The 23,397-nt window shown below is 32.2% G+C and overlaps 1 protein-coding gene across 5 annotated transcripts in view; it reads right to left on the bottom strand.

Moving 5' to 3' along the window:
• Positions 1-20,586, bottom strand: part of LOC114328206 (rho guanine nucleotide exchange factor 11) — a 767,005-nt gene extending 746,419 nt beyond the window's left edge. For 3 of the 5 annotated variants that reach the window (XM_028276988.2, XM_028276990.2, XM_028276989.2), the window contains exon 1: positions 20,288-20,586. In XM_028276988.2, coding sequence (XP_028132789.2) covers positions 20,288-20,316 — 29 coding nt within the window. In that variant the 5' untranslated portion in view covers positions 20,317-20,586. The remainder of the gene's footprint in view (positions 1-20,287) is intronic. The other 2 variants (XM_028276991.2, XM_028276992.2) reach the window with 1 other exon arrangement.
• Positions 20,587-23,397: the final 2,811 nt, after the last annotated feature.

Raw genomic sequence — 23,397 nt, 5'->3', positions numbered from 1 at the left:
TTTCAAAACAATTGGTACAGTACTTTTTATTTTAAAAATTCCCAAAAAAAGTACATACAGTGGAACCTCGATTATCCGTCAGGGCACCGGACCAAGGGTATGACGGATAATCGAAAAGACGGTTAACCGAACATTAAAAAAATTCATAGTATTATGGTGACACACTGAATTATGGTGACATACAGATATCGACTAATTAATGCTTATAATTATTGTGCTGTGCGTTTTCATTTTCGGCTTGCGATTCAAAAAATAGAACTCTAAAAGCACGGTATCATTTATCCTTACCTATTTAAATTGCAATTTAATCCAGAGCCCTGGATAAGAACAAAAATTATTTACATAAAAAAATGCGGTGGTGGCATAACTGTACATGTACATTTCAACGAATTTCGTTTGGCATATCGCAATGCTCAAACAAAATGAATTGATGACTAAATTTTTACTTATGTATACAGTGGTACCTCGATATACGAGCGCCCCAATATAGGAGTGTTTTGAGATAAGAGCCGCCGAGCGAGCGATGTTTTGCTTTGAGATGAGAGCAAAATTTGAGATACGAGGAACCGCTTTTTATTAAAATTCATGCCTCTTTTTGACTACCTACTTCTAACTTGAAGGAGGTGATAAAGGGTATAATGCCAGCTAAGGGCGTTACAATAATTTCCAAGCTCCGGACTTCTCTCCATGAAAAGATGGAGAAACTACTGATGGTATGGGTGACAGAGAAAGAAACAAACCTCTTTGGACAGTTTTTTTAAACGAGCTGCAGATGAAAATGAGCAAAGTGTGACGAAGAAAGCGAAGACCACTGACGAAAATTAAGCGCTTCCGTAAGCACCTCAGTTTTTCTTTTGTTTTTACAGAATATGTATGTATTTTTTGTTACTTATAAATAAATGTTTCTTATTGTAAAAACATTTTTCTTATTTAAAAACACTTAACAAAAACAACTAAGGTGGTTTTTTGGGAATGGAACGGATTAATGACATTTCGGTTAATTTCAATGGGGAAAATTGCTTTGACATACGAGCAATTTGACATACGAGCAAGGTTACGGAACGAATTACCCTCGTATGTCGAGGTACCACTGTACAATATAACTTATATATGGATCCTGAGGGTTAACAGAGTTGACGGTTAATAGAGAGACGGATAATCGAGGTTCCACTGTATATCAATTTCGTACTTTTACACTAGGATAGCCCCTTAAGCAAGGAAAGGTTAATTAATTGTCCTATGGTTTATGACATATATACCGGAGTGGAGGAAATAAATTTGCCCACAAATTAGACATAAGTAGAAAAACACCTTTAATAGGACAAAGCAACCCTGGTGTCTTGTGGTGAGTCATATAACCAAACGGATTTTTATCAATCACTTGGATATTTTAATAATAATGTAGCTGTAACATGTTTTGTTAACATTTAAAAGGGTTTTCACCCATGTATTTTTGGTGACTCAGCATGTGATTTGCATGTATCAGCACTGGTGATAATCTACACTGCGCGTTAGAGAAAATGACCCACAAAAAGGGTCATTTTTGATGCCTCGAATTTCCTAAACCTGTTGTCCGATTTAAGTAATTGTTTTAATATATTATAGCCTTATTCTTTACAATATCGCTTTAATAATATTGTTGCTAGACAGGTAAATTGTCATTGTATACCGGGTGTAGCAATCAAACTGTGTTTTGTTCTCAAAGTTCGCAACACCCTGTGGAATATTCTGGCATCTATAAAATACTGAAATTAAAACCCAACTATAGCCTCAGGTTTTCTTAACATTCTGTTTTTTGATTCATTCGCTTATGTGGGACAATAAAAAAGTTAGGTACTTTAACAACTACTAGCCTTGTTTTTCGTCAATACAGGGTGTTTGTAAGTAAGTGCGACAAACTTTAAGGGGTAATTCTGCATGAAAAAATAATGACCGTTTGCTTTGTAAACAAATATCCGCAAATGCTTCGTTTCCGAGATACGGGATGTTGCATTTTTTCTAACAAACTGATTTATTTATTGCTTTAAAACGGGTTGAGATATCCAAATGAAATTTGGTAGGTTTTAAGAGGTAGTTATTGCGCATTTTTTGACGACAATTAAAAATTTTATATTCACCATTGGCGTGCATATGGGTTATATTACCCGGTCATATTACCCGTTTGCACGCCAATGGTGAATATAAAACTCTTAGTTGCATGTCAAAAAATGCGTAATAACTATCTCTTAAAACCTACCAAATTTTAGTTACTTATCTCAACCGGTTTTAGAGCAATAAATAAATCGTCAGTTTGTAAGAAAAAATTCAATATCCCAGGGCTTCCCAAACTTATTCGTACTGTGACGCCCTTGAGACTTTGGATTTTTTTTTGCGACGCCCCTCAACCCAACCCCCAATAAAGTTTACCAATTTTAGTAAGTACTAGCCTAGTAAGAGGTTATAGTTATAACTAAAAAAAAACTATTTGAACATTTATATTTTTATTAGAAATTAAGAACGAAATCAAAAAATAGGCCCAAAAATAAAAAGGGATATTTTTTATGTAACTGTCTGGTTAACGTGACGGATGTGCTTGCTTTTTTGAGCACAGCTTATGAAACCGGAGCTCCAATTTGGAAATTGCCACTCTCATTTCTGTTTCTAAGTTTATGTTTGACCTGTACTTGTTTTTAATTACTGTCACTGCAGAAAATTCCGTTTCGCACAAGTACCAAGTCGCAAATGGTAATGGTAACCTCTAATGTTGCAGTGCTGATGGCATGATATTCATGAGAAACTGAGCTCCAAAATTCAAACAGTGGGTCCTTGTCGTATTGAAGCTTTAGGCTGGAATCACAGGACAATTCTGTCAGTTGTTCTTCTTCCTCTGTTGAAATAACAATTCATCTGTCGATAACGTGGATAACTGGAAAGGGTTTCTGACCCAGTCATACTACTCCAGATCTTCGGAAAAATATTTCTCAAAGTGTTCGCTCAATGATAACAAGTGTTGTGTAAACATATTTTTTAAAGAGGGATCGAGGATTTCTATCGAGTTTTCTTGTAGAATACCTTGTAAAGTAGGGAAACAGTCAATTTCTTGATCTTCTTACTTTCTCTTCTTCTCTTCCTTAAGAGCAAGTTATTCTGAAACCCAGTAATTTTATCTGCCAATTGCAGGATATGAGTATTGCGATAAATATATTTTCTGTATTAAAAGTCCGCTCTGACACGCGACGCCCCTGGGATAACTCGGCGACGCCCCAGGGCGTCGCGACGCACAGTTTGGGAAGCCCTGCAATATCCCGTATCTCGGAAACGAAGCATTTGCGTACATATGTTTATAAATCATTGTTGGTAGTTGCTAGTAAAATCTACGAAATTATACTTTACTAGAGAAAAAGCTGCGAGAAAATATCGAGGCCACACTGGATGACAGCCAATGCGGCTTTAGGCCAGGGCGAATTACAACCAATCTCATATTCACGGTGAGACAGTTATCAGAAAAAGCCCTAGAGCATAACAGTAAGTTGTTTCTCTGTTTTGTGGACTTGGAAAAAGCATTTGATCGGGCGCCACGTAACAAGATCTGGGAAATATTAAACTGTAGAAATTTGAAACCGAATTTAATCCAAGCAATAAAGAGTATATGGTACATTCCATGTCAAATCACTCAGGCAAAAAATTTTGGATCTCCGATTTGTCTGAAAATTGGTATATAGCTTCTGCGGGACGTAAAAATAAGATATTTAAGGTCAAAAAATCTTCTTCTTCTTTTTTCTCAAAATGTGATTTTATGCGATTTTACAGTGATTTGGTGTTTATTTAAACAAATTTGCATTTTCTGTCGTAAAGTATCAATGAAAAACATAATATTTTAATAGAAAGGACTCAAAAATGTCATTATATGGCATTATAACAAGTTATTTTGAATCAAAACAAGTTTTTGATCAAATTTTATAGTGTAAAAAACGTTAAAATACCGTTTTTTACATTTTCCTCCATTCCCAAAATACATCATCATCGATTTGGCTGAAAATTTGCCCACAGATATCCAAAAGATAGAACTTTAAGTGGTTAGAAGGATTTGAATTATATTACAATACCAAAAAAGTTACATGCAGTAATATCAGACTCAAAAGTATATATTAGTCCAGTCGGGATAGCATTTGACCTTGAATGCCGAGCTGCCCAAAATTTTATTTTTCTGATCTTTAAGGGAGTCAATAGTAGCCTAAATTTAAAATCACGAATAAATTCCTCCGTTACGTTAGCCGCCATCTAGATTTTAAAGGAGAACCTGTTTGGCTCAATATCTCCGCCATTTTTAACTTTTCGACAAAAATGGTAGGAACTGAAATTGTTCCAAATAAATCGTATTTACAATTATTACAATTTCTTTTTAACAATTTTTGTCGTGAGGTCGATATTTTCGAGTTAATTTTACTTACAGTAGACGCATATATTTTTGACTATAATATTGCATGTAACTTTTTTGGTATTGTAATATAATTCAAATCCTTCTCACCACTTACAAGTCCCATGTTTTGTCTATCTGTGGGCAAATTTTCAGCCAAATCGATTACGATGTATTTTGGGAATGGAGAAAAATGTAAAAAACGGTATTTTAACGTTTTCTACACTATAAAATTTGATCAAAAGCTTGTTTTGAATCAAAATAACTTGTTATAATGCCATATAATGACATTTTTGAGTCCTTTCTATTAAAATATTATGTTTTTCATTGATACTTTACGATAGAAATGCAAATTTGTATAAATAAACACCAAATCACTGTAAAATCGCATAAAATAACATTTTGAGAAAAAAAGAAGAAGAAGATTTTTTGACCTTAAATATCTTATTTGTACGTCCCGCAGAAGCTATATACCAATTTTCAGACAAATCGGAGGTCCAAAATTTTTTTTGCTCCAAAATTGAGTGATTTGAAATGGAATGACCCATATACAAATATACAGGTGATAATGTAAGAACAAACAATCACTCATCTCTAGAATTCTACACAAGGACAGGTGTAAGACAATGTGGTGTTCTGAGTCCTTTGTTATTCATCACTCTAATGGACGAAATTGCAAAAAAACGCAGGGGTAAGGTAAACAGAACTAGGGTTGGGGTGTATAAACTTCAACAAGTTTACGTGTCAGAGTTGATAATATATGCCAATGACCTGGTAATTGTGGCAAAATCAGAAAAAGACTTGCAAGTGAATGAGAATGTTTGAAATAAAGCTTTTAAGAAATTTAGGATGAAAATAAATATTGAAAAAACAGAAGCTTTAGTAATATCGAAAACTCAAGAAAATATAAATGTAAAGCTGAATAATGAGACCATTACACAAGTAGAGGACTACAAGTATCTAGGATCAACAATGAATGGACAAGGAAATATAGAACCAGAAGTAAACAGCAGGGTAATAATTGCAACAAAATTATACTATGCACTTAATAAAAGTTTTATTAGGAAGAAAGAATTAAGCCTGAAAACAAAAAAAAAGAAAGTATTTCAAATTGTATACGAGCCGGTGCTACTCTACAGTAGTGAAACGTGGACAGTGAACGACAACATCCGTAGTAAAATTCAAACATGCGAAATGCGATATTTATGTGGGGTGATATCCGGGGGGATATATGATATGCGATATCCGGGGTGACCAAATGTGATCGTATAAGAAATGAAGACATAATATGTGAAAGGTGCTATATTGGAAGGACCTTAGACAGACTTGAAGCGAAACAGTTATCGTGATTCGAACATATGGCGAGAATGAGTGAACTGTAAAGAGGGTATGGAAAGTGGCATCCGACAAGAAACAACGAAGAGGCAGGCCAGCAAGAACGTGGAACACACATATTGGAAAGGCTTGCGTAAAAAGAAATATTGGTTGGATAGAAGCAGAAAGACTAACTACTGACCGAAAAGCATGGAGACATCTGATTTCTCCACTTACCTCGACACCATAAGGTACAAGAGGACGGCTTAAGTAAGTAAGTAAGTAAGTAAGTAAGAATGTTTGTAAAGCAAACAGGCATTATTTTTTATGCAAAATTACCCCTTAAAGTTTGTTACCCTTATTTAGGAACACCCTGTACTGATGAAAGAACATGGCTAGTTGTTAAAGTACCTAACTTTTTTATTATCTAACATAAGTGAATGAATAAAAAAACAAAATGTTACGAAAACCTGCGGCTATAGTTGGGTTTTAATTTCAGTATTTTATAAGTGCTTGAATATTCCACAGGGTGCTCCGAACTTTTAGAAAAAACACAGTTTGATTGGTACATTCTATATACAATGACAATTTACTTGTATAGCAACAATATTACAGCGATATTGTTAAAGAATAAAGCTATAACATATTAAAAAAATCACTTAAATCGGACAACAGATTTAGGAAATTCGAGAGATCAAAAATTACCCATTTTGTGGTGCTCGTTTTCTCTAACGTGCAGTGTATGTAGGTTGAAAACGTTCTACGATTTAGATATGGCCCTTTGAAGGTTTTTTAAAGAATATTTTTAACCTTTTATAAAGGATTTTTCAATAAATTTTTTATTAAATGTGTATGACAGACCTCAAATGTACACTTTTAAGAATAACTCATTGCATATGTTTATGTTTCTATTCATTATGCAGACTGCAGACTACACTATTAGATTGATGACCATGAACATTCCAAAATGTTAACTGAAATAATAACCTCGCTTTAATTTAGACAGTGTGTTTTTATGTTTAAGTTAATGGTTTTATCAGGGGGGCCTGAACTGCTGAATTGTACTGAACTTTATTCCAAATGGCAATTTGAGAAATTACAATCTGTCAATATCATGAATTTAACTATAGACAAGAATCACTCAACAGAATTTTGAGGCTATTAACTACTGTTAATATTTTTTTGTATTCTGCGTTTTTAGCCAATCAATGTTTAAGAAACAATTAAGTAAAACAGTAATAATTGTGATATACCTACTTACTTTATTGGGACCGTGCAAGTTCGGCAAAGCGACCTCTATTTCTACGCTCTGTACTTTTATTCGCATTTTTAATTATATTGGCCAATTATATTAGTCCTGGTTGCTGGATAATTGTCAAGACCATAGTCCAAAAAAATAATAAGAAGAAAAAATAAGATGCAGGTTATGTTTAGCAAACGTAAACAATTGTATGTAGTAAATAAAATCAGTTATTAAAATGCAGTACTGCAAGCAAAATACAATTAATTAAATTTACCTTTATATAATAATTGCATATCATATCAATATTGTGGAGCAATATATAATTTTTCTGCGTCAATGACAGAAGGTATGAAATATACGTCAATTTGACAATTTCAATTGACAATATGAATTATTTAAGATAGTTGCAATATTTCTCCGCGACTCGCGCACGGTCGTTTCTCGTTTCCCTTTCCAAGTACTTGCACACCGCGAATACTTACTTTACTATGGTGTCTTTTAATTCCCTAAAGTTTGTTATATTATGTTCTAGGTTAATTTTTTAAATTTCTAAAAGCTTATGTACTTTATTTGAATATTTTATAATTTAACAAATAAATAAAAAATATTTACCTAATTCATGTGAAATGATGATTTATTTCACAAAACATCAGATGACCTTACTTTATTATTTTAATCCATTAATCAAGAATAGAAAGAGAGGAAGAGTTTAGCAATTGTAAGTAATATATGTTTATAAATGTAGTTATTACTTAAATATTTGAGATCTTGATCAGAAGTATATTTCTGAAGGTTATATTATTAACAGAATGCCCGTAAAATACAGGTAATAAATATGAAAATTAGTGGAAATTATCAACATTTGAGTGGAAAAGTTATTTTTTAAGGCTTTCTTGATTATAGGCATAGACAAACTAAATTATTTATGTTTTTCTACAACAGTTCCTTTTAAATTATTTAGAAATATTTCAGATTAGCTACTGTTTTACTTAAAGTCCATGACAAAAGTAAGAGCTAGTACATACCCTTCAAAATAGTTCTTTCCTGTAGTTGTGTAATATGTACCTTACTTTCCTTTAAAAAACTTCCCAGCAGGAGTAATGTTGCCTTCTGATATAGGCTTTTCTCCAGTTGAGGATGATGCTTTTTGGTACTTGGTACTCCTACAATCAGCTCTGGACCGAAGTATTTTGTAACAAATGCTTTTCTGGCAAGTATATCAGCTCTTTTATTGCTGTCAATTCCCTGATGACCTGGAACCTATACCAGTGTGACACAGTTATGTTCCGCCAATCTACCAAGTTACTCTCGGCACTCCCACACTAGCTTGAAGGCCACCTTATGCCTTTTGAGAACCTCATGGTTGTTGGACATCTGTGCATATATTGACCTGCTTCAGTTTGAAAGTCCTTATGTTAATTTATCTTGCACACTGCAAGATGGCAAAAATCTGTGCATGAAAAAACAGATACTATATTCTCCCAGTGGAATAGAAATGTTTTAAATTTCCACTACCACTGAAGATTTCTGCACCTAACCCTCTGTAGTTTTAGACTGCCTGTATACCAGGTATAACCCTGCAGTTTGAGTCGAGAGTTTTCTCTGTCCCATCCCGTGGATAAATTTCCATTTGGAAAGGTACTTTAGGCCTATAACTGGGTAACATAATATGGCCAGAAATAATCATCCATTTGGTATTCCTAACTTCATTATGTTACTATGCCCTGATCTAACCAGTACATTGCTCATGTTCACTGAGTCTATAATATCCCATTCTTATCTTCCCTTATTTATAACTATGTGTAAATGATGGCAGTCTAGTATAACCTCCATAGCTGCTGTTGGTGTGCCCATCAGAGCCCTGTCATTCAGAGCCAAGCAAGTGGATTTTTCCAATATCTGGAAGAGATCTGTCAGTTGGTTTTCTACTTGTGCTTGTAATTCTGTGTGAATAATCATGGTGGCTTCTTCTAATTTTACCAATTTCCTTAATATACAAAATTCTCTCATCAGGAAATATAGCTTGCCTCTGTTTACATTGTCATACGCTTGGATACAACGATCTGATAGATAACTACATTGTTTCCAGGCTTTAGCTAATCATGCCTATTCTGTAACTCATTTCAATGATAGAAGTAAGTAAAATTGAACAGATGTGGCCAAGTCGAATAGAAATAGTCCAAATCGGTATTCCATAACTACATCGTAATCTCTACAATTGTAATAGTGAATAGAAATAACTTCGACAGCATTTACCCTGCCGAGATGAGATTTCGATATCGAAGATTGTGCTTGGCGCACGAGCATTTTGTTTTGATTTGACGTTTATATTTTATATGTACTGAAAATAATTGATTACCTACTACTTATTTATAATTATTTATAGTATGTATATCTTTGGACCTAACCTTAATTTATTTGCTATTTGGCATCTGAATGGTTGCATGTCACAGTGTTGCTCTGATACTTTTTTGTTTATTTCTTGTACAATTCCAATCAATGGTATAATATATAAGAATAGAATAAGATAGACTTATGACATGAGTTGATTGATAAATATATTATACCACTAAACTTGTATATTTATCAATCAAAGCTCATAGTCTGAACAAATTATAGAAAAGAGGCGATTTTTGGGAAAAGTTATTTAAGTTATTTCAGCTGGAATAAAATCTTAAAGAATGCATATCGATGGCTTAGTGTGAAAACCTCGTATCTCATTTTTTTTTCGAAAATGACATTTTGGTTGTTTTAGTTTGAATACCTTGTCTCTCACGATTTACAACTGTTAAAAAAAATTCAAATACACTAGACTATTTTCTACAGCCGAAAAAAGAAACCACGTATATCAATTGCTCTCTTGATTTAGTGTGAATACCACGTATATTTATAACCAAGACTTTGGTACTTAATTTGGAGTATTTGTTTCAGAGATTCGACTTAGAGAAATGTTTTTTGTGAACAGTAAAAGGTAGTCCTGCATACAGAAACATTTTATGAAGCTTAAATCAAAAAATTTGTACTGTATCAACCTAGTATTTGGAGGTGTGCATTAAGCTATGAAAAATGAAAACCTCGTAAATAATAATAAACACAACCTCATTTAAGATGAAAAACACGTATATCAAGATATACGAGGTTATCATAGTTACTTGGGCAAAGGCTCTATATACTGCAAGGATATTTACGTGTTTTTCATAGTTAATATTTGTATTTCCAATCTAATAGCAACATTTAACACTTTTAGCTCTAGGCCAATATCAGATATTTGTCTCAATGTGCTCGAATTAAAAATATGTAATGGTAATTTTTGTTTTTAGGTTATATTATGCAGAAAATCAGTTTTTTGCCTCTCCTGTAAAATTGTAATTTAATGAGATACGAGGTTTTCACACTAAGCCATCGATATGAAGAGTACAGGGGAAAACAGGGAATGTCACTTTTTGATGAATATTGACTTTTCTCGCCATGTGGTATCAAAAACTGAGTACTATCGACTAGCCTATCAATTCAGGACAATAACCAGAAAGATCAGTCTATATATATTTTTTAAGAATTTGTATCCAGACGAAGGACCAGGATTGTCCGCACGCCACTGAACAAAAATTAAGGATGTTAGCAGTTTTTTGGTACATTATTAAATTAAGAAGTTAATATAGATTAAAATTAAATTAAGATTATGGAATAAGACTTGCTAGAATTCTGCTAAGAATCTCCTAAGTAGTTTTGAGGTAGCATAAGAATTATCCTTTTACTGGTGTTTATGTTCCTTGTTTTTCCCCTGTAGTCTTCATAGTAATATCGATTTTAAATAATTTATTAACAATAATAAATAATGACATCAATTTAAATATCTTTGATTTAAAAGCATTTATACATCTTATCTTCATTTATCTTTTTTATTTATTAGTTTATCTTCTTTTTTTATAACAATTTTAATTAACTTTAATTTAAAACCATTTAAGTATCCTCTTTTGAGCTTTTTGCATCCAGTATTTACACTAATATTTTATTTACTTTTCAAAACTTCAGGACAGTATGAAGATAGTATGAAAACATTGAGGATATGGCAACAGTGTCATATTTCAAGTATAGATCCATTCCTTGTCTAAGAGATACAGTAACAAACAAGTCACAGAACACTAGTTTCACTGGTTAATGCGGGGTTGCCACCACCTCCTGAGCACGTAAAATAGAAGTTAGAGATTTTGATTTACTCTGATTACGATGTGAGTTACAGAATGCCAAGCCAAACACAAAAATGACGCGATAGATATCAAACATTCAGATTTCATGTAATTACGATTCGACTTGGTCATTTCTATTCGATTTGTTAAAAGTTACAGAATAGGGCTGAATATCTGATTTAAGTTGAATTAATTCCTGAATTAATGTGTTCTTCTGTCTTATTATGATATACAGAGCAGAAACTCTCACGCTCACAAAAACAACACAGTGGCACAAAAGTGCATGGAAAGATCGATTTTCAGCGTGACAAAAAAAGACAAAATCAGGAACCAAGACCTAAGGAAAAGAACAGGTATCACTGATGTTGTCGAACGTATAGCCAAGCTGAAATGGAATTGGGCTGGTGACATAGCGAGATGGACCAGAAAACGAATTGACTGCCGCCCAATGACCACCAACACGCTGGATGGACGACATTAAACGAATATCCAAGAATTGGCAAAAAGACACCCAGAACCGTGAAGAGTGGCGAAAAATGGGAGAGACCTATGTCCAGCAGTGGACAGAAGAGGTTGCATGGTGATGATGAATTCCTCAATTAGTATTCTGTTCAGAGTACTGTCCTGGTTTGAATAAGGCCAGATATTCCCAGGTGTAAAGTGATCTAATCTCCTGTTTATGACCTATGTAAATACCTTATAGTCCATACAGTAAAGATATGGCTCTACTCTATAGTAACTGAGATGTCTCACTTCTTGTGAATTTTGCAAATAATTGCTTTTTCACAGTCTCCTCACAGACCTTTTCCACAAATCTGTTATTATTTTATGAAGTAGATATGTCACAAGAAAATGTTTTCTTGTGAGGCATGTTTAACCCTTTAACTCCTTTAACTGGAGATGTGCCTTCTGACAGACTGTAGCATAAACATATTCTAAAGATTATTGTGAACACCTCCACCCATCGGCATCAACTTCAGATGAGTATTTTTATTTTGGAATTTTCGAAGCCTGAGAGGGCAAAAGGATAAATCTGTGGTGCTAAGGCAAAACTCGATATGTCAAAAAACGTGATTTTGTAGCAGATGAGTTTAAAAGTTCTCAGTGTTGTTGTAATAGTGGACATATTGGAAACTAATTTTATCATCTACTGATTACATGGATGCGTTTAGCCATGTAGGGTTTTGTCATTATATTCTTCATCACTCAATATTAGTGATGTAACGAATATTCGTATTCGCATTCGCATTCGCGAATATTCGCATGTTTTTGCATATTCGCATTCGCATCCGCATTCGCGAAATTTGTGCGAATGTTTTGCGAATATGAAAACCAGAAAAAAAAATAATTTTAAGATAATATTAGGTTAATAAAATCAAAATTTATTCACTTCTCATCTTTTTTTATTAAGAAAAGGTAACAACCTCAAACATGCAGCTACTCTCAAATGGAAATATGCAGGACACAACAGCAGACAAAGAGGAACAGCAAAGACGGAAGATGGAAGGAAGCGATAACTCACTGGAGACCTTGGGACTACAAAAGAGGAAGGGGCAGACCACAGACGAGATGGTCGAATGACCTAAAGAGATACGCAGCGACCAGATCGACAGCATTAACACTGAACCGAGAAGAGTGGAAAAGTAAGGGGGAGGCCTACGTTCAACTTTGGACAAATGAAGGGCAATATATAGATAGAACTTAACCTTGAATAATCACATTATCAGCCTTCACTTTTTTTTATTATTTGGTATTATGTAATAAAGCTTAAGATTCAGATTGATTTACACTAAATATCAATTAACTTTTCATTAAAAATTTAGGAAACATTACAAAAATAGAAACAAATTAAAAAAAAACTGGACATTCGCATTCGCATCCGCATTCGCGAATGTAAGTAGCAGATATTCGCATTTGCATTCGTATTCGCGAATGTTAAAAAAATGACATTCGTTACATCACTACTCAATATACATATTGGCATTAAAAACGAAAAATCGATCATTTTTGGCATATCGGGTTTTGCCTTAGTACCACAGAAATAATATGAGAAGAAAAGGAAAACTAGAATATTGCTTCAAATATCAAATGTTTTTGATGACATGTTTTAGATTCGTTTATGCTAACAATGTTCAAATAAGTAGGTACAGTAAGTAAACACTGTCCTCTCAACTCAAAAGCATTTTGACAGATTCAAAGTAGGAAACATACAACACAAAAATTCCTACCTCACGCTATTAACAAATAAACTTACTCTTTTAAAAATAAACTTACTCTTGCATTAAAAAAAGAGGATTTATTGAAAATGGTGGGAGTGTATGCTAAACTCATAAAATTTTGTGGAATTTATTTCCTCAAAATATTTTTATTTTGTACAATAAATCGACACCCCCATCGAACAAGGTTGTAACTCAAGTTAGACCTTTTTTCAGATTTCAACACAGGCGAATTCAGCAAAAAATTGCGCACACGCCAATATAAACGACATAGTTTAATTCTCAATAGTTTGACAATTAACAACGCTTTTAAATAAAATTTAATTTATTTATTTACGGGTTTCCCCAATTTCATAAAAAATATACATAGGTATATAAACAATAAGTAGAAGTAAAAGTAGTAGTAGTAAAGTCCAGTAAAACAGTAAAAAAAAAACAAAAAATAAAATTAAATGAATTAAATGAAAGTGTGACAGCATAAAACTGTAGTAAGTACATTACAATAAAACTAAATTTAACATACACACAATCCATTATTGCAGTGACAATACATAATAATAATATAATATAAACCAACATTAATCAACTAACTACAGACAATAAAAACTTAATAAATTACATAATACAAAAGCATTGTCCATGGCAAAAATTAACAAATCTACTGAAAATATAATATTGAACATTAAACATAAGTGCTGACTGCAAAAATTTATTTTAGTCGGTTTTTAAATACTCTACTGGAAGAAGAGAATAAATCGATGTCCAAATCATTCAGGCGACTCAAAGTTCTATCTATTGGTGAGTTAAGACTATAGTTTGTTGAATGATGAGGTACATGGAACAAGTTATTATTTCTCAGATCATGGTTTGGAATATTAAAGTTTATTAATTTTAATAAATCAGGGCAATTGATTTCACTATTTAGTAGTTTATAAATAAAAGCTAGATCATTTATAATTCTACGGTCTTTTATGAGTTACAACTTTGTTGCACATATGTTTAATTTATAAAGTATTCAAGCACATGGGGTATCTCCAAGTCAATTTATCGAAATAAAAGTAAAACAGGATTTATGGACTTTTTTTCCTTTTTGATAGTTGCGGTGGACAAAATAAGTATAGAATAGTGTTTGCTACGTACTTCTATGTAGTGAAAAAGTTTAATATTAACATTACACATGTAATTTTTTAAATAGCATATTCACAAAACGGGGGTGATTCAATGCATGCCCTTATAGAAAAACGGAAAAACATTAAGTTGTATATGCTCCACACCAATGGATAACCATGACACGATATACTAAAGCATCAGGCAAGCCTAAATCTGTAACTGAAATAAATCAGAAGCAAATTCTAAATTTTAATCTATTTAAGGACACGCATGTTAATTTTGAAGTAGATATTAATAGTAAAAGAGTAAAGTAATAAAGTAAAATGGTTTAAAATTAAATATTTACAGATACGCAATAAGAAAAATTTGAAATATTTTATACCATGTTTTTTTCATAGTGATAGAATATTAATGTTATTGTAAAATTTATAATTTCCAATTAAAATTGTGTAAACTGTGAGCTGATATTTTGTTTAAATATACCATAAAAACTAATTTTTTTCCTAGCTATATTGCAAATAACTCAAAACATACAACCTTTTAATAGTTAAACGGGAAAAATAATTAACACAGAGAGTGTAAAATGGTTGTTAGGCGAGTTACAACCTTTTTCTACGAATACTCATGTTTAATCTGAATGTTGTATCTCACTCAAAGTCAAGATATTCAATAGTTAATAAAATTACAAAACATACATCTCACAGTAATCCCTTATTATGTTATAAATATCATATCACATTAGTGTAAAAGAGTCTAATCATTTCGCTACAAATTTTTAAAAAATCATGTTTTCGTTTTTTGCCTGTCCTGTAAAATCACTAAAAATGAGTTACAACCTTGTTCGATGGGGATGGGGGTGTCGAAATAATTTCCTCATTTGTTATCAATACCTTATTATTATGTAAATAAATAATGATTGGCGTAAGATTTAAGTTATTTATGTTTGTTTACTCTTAATATTGGCTATGAGCACTGTGCTTGGTTCTATAGTAATATCCAGCCACATCTAGTCTGTCAAGATGCAACTAACTTGCAAAAAATAATTACTAAAATTACTAGACAGTTGCGTCTGAGATTAGCGAACCGACTATATGCCCATTTTCTTATAATTTGTAGCCACTGTATCTTAATCTTCAATAGTAATGTAAAGGCAGTACTATTATACGGATCACAAACTTGGAGAATAATAAAACACAACACTGGAAAGATTTAATCATTCATCAATAAATGAAATGCTTAGGAAAAATTCTTAGAATATTTTGGCCCAACCTGATCACAAACTCAAACTTATGGAAAAAACAAAACAAGAACCAATACATAAAGAAATAATAAAGAGAAGATGGAAATGGTTGGGCCATAGTCTACGAAAACCGGATACAGACATAACAAAACAGGCCATGGAATTCCAACCTCCAGGAAAATGGAAACAGGGGAGACTGATAAATACATGGAAGAAAATAATTATTAAAGAAGCCGAAAATGTTGGCCTAACCTGGAAAAAAGTCAGAGAAATAGCACAAGAACGGCAAAAAATGGAGAGTGACAGTAGATGCCCTATGTTCCAGTGGGAACAAAGAGGATAAGTAAGTAAGTAAGTAAGTATCTTGATCTTCAATTTAACCATCTTGGTAAAAACATAATTTCTTTGCAATGTTTTAATTTGTAACAAAATTTTCTATAAATGTTTCACAGTCCATTGCTTTTAATTTAACTAAACTGCGCGTCATAGAAAACGGGCACCCTAAAAAATGGGTTATATTTGATGTGGCGTATCTCCTAAACCTGTTGTCCGATTTAAGTGATTTTTTGAATATGTTATAGCCCTATTCTTTGTCAATATCCCTGTATTAATATTTTTGCAAAACAGGTAAATTTTCATTGTATACCGGGTGTACGAATCAAACTGTGTTTTTTTCTCAAAGTTCGCAACACCCTGTGGCATATTCTAGCATTTATAAAATACTGAAATTAAAACCCAACTATAGCCTCAGGTTTTCTTAACATTCTGTTTTTTTATTCATTCGTTTATGATGGATAATACAAAAGTTAGGTACTTTAACAACTAGGCATGCTCTTTATCAGTACAGGGTGTTTGTAAAGAAGTACGATAAACTTTAAGGGGTAATTCTGCATGAAAACATAATGACCGGTTGCTTTATAAACATATGTCCGCAAATGCTTCGTTTCCGACATAAAGGATGTTGAATTTTTTCTTAAAAACTGACGATTTATTTATTGCCCTAAAACCGGTTGAGATATGCAAATGAAATTTGGTAGGTTTTAAAAGGTAGTTATTGCGCATTTTTTGACATACAATTAAGAATTTTATATTCACCATTGGCGAGCGTACGGGTAATGATCTCAAAATTTTTAAAGAAAAAAATAGTACGCCACTGAGATATTTCAAATTAAAAATTATTTTTGAATTCCTGTTGAATCAAAAAACACAATGTTAAGAAAACCTGAGGCTATAGTTGAATTTTAATTTCAGTATTTTATAAATGCTAGAATAATCCACAGGGTGTTGCGAACTTTGAGAAAAAAACACAGTTTGATTCGTACACCTGGTATACAACGAAAATTTACCTGTTTTGCAAAAATATTATTACAGAGATATTGACAAAGAATAGGGCTATAACATATTCAAAAAATCATTTAAATCGGACAACAGGTTTAGGAGATACGCGACATCAAAAATTACCCATTTTTTAGGGTGCCTGTTTTCTATGACGCGCAGTTTATTATACATACATACATGTACATAATCAATGATCCTCTTATACCGTAAGGTGTGGAGGTGTCTTCTTTACTCGTTATTCTCTGCGAACTTACACCACTTTTTTCGGTCCCTAGCTAATTCTTTGGCTTCCTGCCAAGATTTTCCTCTATTCTGCAATAACTATTATAATATTATCAAAATCAATTGAAATTGTTTTGCCTCATAATAACAAAATAGATTGCAATGAAGATGGCAATTTCACAAATATTTGTGCAAAATTGTTTTTTACATATTGCTAAAAGGAACCTACCAAAGAACTTCAAGAATGTACAAAAGTGTATCAGTAATTTTCTAAAATAAAGATGTGTTAATAAAAGGATTGCACAATGCTTAACTTAACATGTTGATTTATAAATTTGTAGAAATAGAAAATTACTTACCTACTGTAGATTATTTTTTTAATTTTGCATCACATGTTTAATTCTGTTCAATCAGATGATTTTAATGGGAAAAATCTACTTACATTATTATACTTACTATTTTTTGATCATTTTAACTTCCAATCATATAGGTAGTTAGATATTTGATCACATGTTTAATTCTGTCCAATCAGATTAAAATTATACTGAGAATTATCTACTGTAGAAAATTACCGATAGAATTTTTTTTAAGTAGATTGTTTCTGTTTAATGGCAACAAGTTTCCTAGTTTTGACAACTGTCAAATTTAAGAAAATATCCATAATATACGTATTAAAAAATAATCTTATGAATATCACACGACAGTAAGAATAAATAAGAAAAGAATGCTTCATTTTTACTCAAATTTGTTGTCATTGGGCAAAAGCCACTCGAGCTCTACGGGCTCTCGTGTCTATTGCCAGACAACAAATTTTCGAAAAACTGTCGCATTATTTTCAATTTATTCTCACTCTCTTGTGATATTATATCCAATTATGTTTTAATGATTTTAACTTCCAATCCTGTAGAAATATTGTTCATCACATGTTTAATTCTGTCCAATCAGATTATTATTATATCAGGAATATTCTACCTAGATTATTATAAGTACTGGGAATATTTTTAGGTAGATTGTTTTGTTTAATTACTTAGTTTTGACAACTGTCATATTTAAGGAAATGAACCATAATAAACTTTTAGTTCTGCACCTGTCAAATTGTCATGAGGACAACACAAATCAGCAATTTTAAGCGCTCGAGTGTACTTCGGTAAGATTGTTTCATGAATAAAACTGTATTTATAAATAATTTTAACTAATATTTTATTGTATCTTCATGTGAATATTTGCTAAACTGTGCTGTTCACTTTGACAAGTTGAAAAATGTGTGTCACATTAATTGGGATAAATGTCACTGAATATTTTCATACAAAAACATGAATTTTTTATGTAAGTATTAAAAAATAATCTGTCGAATATCACACAATAGTCAGAATAAATAAGAAAATAATGCTCCAATTTTTTCTGAAACTTGTTTACATTCGACAATTGTCACTAGAGCCCTACAGGCTCTCGTGTCTATTGCCAAGCAACAACTTTACAAAAAATTGTCACATTATTGTCAATTTATTCTCACTCTCTTGTGATATTAATGTTACAGTCGATTCGCTTTTCTGAGACACAACTGTCTAGTGACGTTAGTAATTTCGTTTTTAGGAAGTTCAGTTGCTAATCGTGACTGGAAATTACTGCACAACCAAACATACCTGCTCGTAGCCTATATTATTAATAGTAAACAGACATAAATAACATAAACCTTACACCAATCAATAATTATTTATTTACACCATTATAATGTATATTAATAACAAATGAGAAAATTATTTATTGTACAAAATAAAAATATTTTGTACAAATCAACTCCACAAAATTTTATGAGATTAGTATACACTCCCAATATTTCTAATAATTCTTCTTTTTTTTAATGAAAGATAAGTTGGTTTGAGCAATTAATAGTGTGAGGTAGGAATTTTTGTGTTGTATATTTCCTATTCCGAATGTGTCAAAGTGAATCTCAGCACAGCGAATTCAGTATAAGAATAAATTATAGTACCTAAGTATTTTTTTTTCTGTTTAATAATAATTATGAGTTTTTTAGTTTTGACAACTGTCACATTTGAGAGAAAACCAAAATAAACATTTTAGTTCTGCATCAGTGGTAGAAATTATCAAAGAGATTAGAGCAAATGCAACTAAAAATATTTTAATTAGCAACAATTCAATTTGGAAGCAATTTCAAATATTTTGTGATAAAAGGGGTTACAAACTAGAACAAAATACTAAGTTCTATCCCAAAATTGGGCTTCATTTTAAAGGAATTCAATATGAAAAGGTGTAATATGAAATATAAAAGACTCTAATTTTGTGAGTATTAAAAAATAATCTTTCGAATATCACACGACTTTAAGAATAAATAAGAAAATAATGCTTCAGATTGTTTCTCAAACTTGTTGCCATTTGGCAATATTGTCATATTGCCTAAGTATTGGGAGACAACAAATTTTCGAAAAATTGTGGCATTATTTTATTATGTCACAGTTAGTCATTTAATATTTAAAAGATTAGTAAGAACTTGTATAAGGATGTGTAAATTAATGAAAAGAGTAATATAAAATCTTAATGAAGTGCATTGGGTATAAAATTATGCTACAAATGAGCAATTCAGCATGAAGAACGCCTACTTAACTACAAAAATACATAGCTAATAAATTTTATTTTGAATGTAGATAGCTATTTTACATAGAGTATGCACAAGGTATGTGCCAAAAACTGTTTTCATTGATGAAGTATAAGTGTCAGCAATTTCATAACAAAAGGTTGACCAAAGAAAAACAGGAATGCACTATGTAATAAATTTATTAAACTAGAACAAATGTTTGAACTTTTATTTGAAACCTAAACAATACCGTAATCCGAGTCAAGCCTAGACATACGACTGTTTGTTGTTTTCTTTGAATTTGGCTAACAGGTAGAGAAATATACAGTGACGTAAGTGTCAACTACATCATTGCCCTTCGTTTTGTTATTGCTTTTTATCAGTAAAATAAATCTAAATAGCCTTCCTAAGTAACACAGTCCTCTTACCGATCTGTTGGTGTCGATGAGTTATCCATTTAGATGTACAATAATCCAATATTTACACCACAAAATAGTAAATAATGAATGTCCACGGAAGCAGTCATTTCCAAATAATTCACTAAATAACATTACTGCATAAGATTTTTCGGAAAACTCGGGCACCGCACAAGAAAAGCACTAACACATCAGTCGAAAATTAAAAAAATAGTTCGGCGAAACAACTAAAACTTCGAAATAATCGCTTACAAAATATCAAAACCAACAAGTGTCAGCCATCTTGAGTTCAGACTCTCTTTAGGGGAAAAGTCTACTGCGGTTGCGCGAACTATTAAATTTATTATTATTAATTTTAATAGTTCAATGGTCATTCTTTTAATTTGTATTTATACATTTAACTTAAATGTCACACACAATTCAGAAGTGTTATGTGTAAATATACAAACAATAATACTATTTTGTAAAAATATTAGCTCTAAAAAATTTATGTTTTGGATATAAGTAGGTACAAAAAAATACTTGTAGTTGGTTCAGGAAAAGGAGCCAATTTTTAAAATAGAAGTAAACAAGAAAAATAATTTAGAGATGAGTGCCAATGAGGGATAAACAAACATGGAAAATACGAAAGTGTTGCAATAAGATGACATTTTAAAAAAATATTTCCTACAATGCAAGATTGGCTTAGAATCGGTTTGTGTGCGTGTCGAAATGTTGTATGCTTTGTTGTATTATTATTGTAGGGGATTTTTGCAGTTACTCGAGCGCGTCAGATTATCACATGGGGAGAAACCCTGCACCCTGTTAATGTACCTACCTCTACCATATATTGGCTCATAATACAGGGGAGTTCGTTAACGGGAGTACGAAAAAAAATCTATCCTTAGAAAAAGTCGAAATTGTCATATTAAGATAAGGTAAGTTAAGTACATACATGTAAAACTGTATATTTCAAAAATCTGACGATTTGAGCCACTGGCGGATCCAGATGGGGAGTCACAGGGTCATGACCCCCTCCCAAAATATTTGAAGACCCACTTATATTCTAATGGTGTTCAGACTAAAAGTGACCTTACATCAGAGAAAAGTAATCACCATCAAGGTCTATGACCCGCCCCCAAAAAAAATTTCTGGATCCGCCAGTGATTTGAGCTTGGCGTAAGGAAATGGGCGATGAGTCACAAAGTTTCACAAAAAAGCGAATATTTCGCGAAATGAACCTCAGATCGAAAAACAAAAAATACGTGTTCAATATTTTTCAAAAATCTATCGAATGATACCAAACACGACCCCTCACGGAGAGGGGTCGGGGGTAAATTAAAAATTTTAAATACGAACCCCGCGATATTTCGCGAAATGAACATCAGATCGAAAAACTGAGAAATATACCTAGGGACGTAGGTATTCAATATTTTTGAAAAATCTATCGAATTACACCAAATACGACCCCCCACGGAGGCGGGGTGGGGGTACTTTAAAATTATAAATAGGAGCCCCCATTTTTTATTGCAGATTTTAATTCCTTGCGTAAAAATAAGTAAATTTTATTCGAGATATTTTTTTGAATTATTGATAGATGGTGCTATAATCAGAAAAAACAATTGTTGGAAATGGAAAATTAAATTAAAAAATGGAAAGTCCCCCACTTAATGGAAAACTTAACTTAACTTTTTTTGGTTTTAGGACCTACCCTTCACAACCCAATATGTCCCCATAACGCTCGAGTAACTGCAAACTTAGCATACTTTCCTCCCCTACCTACTATTATAAGAAAAATCATAATTAGAGTAGGTTTTGGCATTTAAGGTACATTTAAATGATGTTGGTTGGCAATTCAACAATTTCACAAATCATAAATGTCAGTATAGTCCGTCCGCTATAACTTTTCCCATGCGGTACGATTCATTTTCAATTAAATTAAGTCAAAACAGAAAGTGAAACGTACGCCGATGTGTGTAGTATATAGTATACAGTATACAAAATGTATATACAGTTGAGTCCCTGAATCTTTACCCGTGCGTCATCATTTAAATTAAAGCATACGAAATAAGTCGATGATAAGTCGGAAATTGAAATTTACTAAACGCAACAGCAAGTCACTTGTGGTTGCGTTTAGTAAATTTCAGTTTCTGACTTATCATCGACTTATTTCGTATGCTTTAAATGATGACGCACGGGTAAAGAATCAGGGACTCAACTGTACACATCGACGTTCGTTTCAATTTATGTTTTGACTTAATTTGATTGAAAATGAATCGTACCGCATGGGAAAAGTTATAGCGGACGGACTATAGTAGATTAGATGATATCTATACTAAATTTACCATCAAGATGCAGTAGAAATAAACAAACCAAGACACGTTAAATACTACTATAGGAACACTCCCTAATTATAATTTACAATGTATAAACTTTAGAAATCATGATTTGGGATTTACAATGTATATAAGTACATTGTAAATTTTGATTCGGGAGTGCTCTTAGTAGCGTTTAACGTGTTTTGATTTGTTTATTTCTACTGCATCGTGAATGTAAATTTAGTATAGATGTTTGATGAGTTTTACTTATCGTACGCGCGGAAATCGGCTAGAAAATTTAAACTAATATAATAAAATTCAATTTGGCAACATTGCGTGAATACCAAGTCTTATAGGATATCAACAGAACCGTGATGTAGTCCAGATAAGTTAATATATTTTTTTGCCAACCAAAATGAGATGTTTTAACCAAATAATGTTTCAAATACCTATATTTGATGATGTGCAAAATAATTTTGAAATCGGTTCTGCTAATGAACTTGCTTTTTTTTGTCCTTAACAATAGAAAAAACGTCCTCTTGCATAATATTTATTGTCTGATTATTTTACTATATCTAAGTATTTACTATAAGTTCTACAATGACTCATTTACTATGTTTACCTAATGGCCTAATGGGATGTTAAAATATGTTCTTCTAGCTAATAAAATATCATCTAAAGCGGCTTCCTTAGTTGCGCATTCTGACCGATTTTCGTTTCGACTATACCTATCATCAAACCATCGGTCATCTTTCCTCTATTTAGTTCCTAGCGTGGATTTTGCTGCAATTGACATCGTTCTACTGATTAGGTCCCATTGGTCTT

Source organism: Diabrotica virgifera, chromosome 1, assembly GCF_917563875.1.
Source record: "Diabrotica virgifera virgifera chromosome 1, PGI_DIABVI_V3a".
NCBI classification, from domain to species: Eukaryota; Metazoa; Arthropoda; class Insecta; order Coleoptera; family Chrysomelidae; genus Diabrotica; species Diabrotica virgifera.
This window is presented reverse-complemented; position numbering and strand designations above follow the sequence as displayed.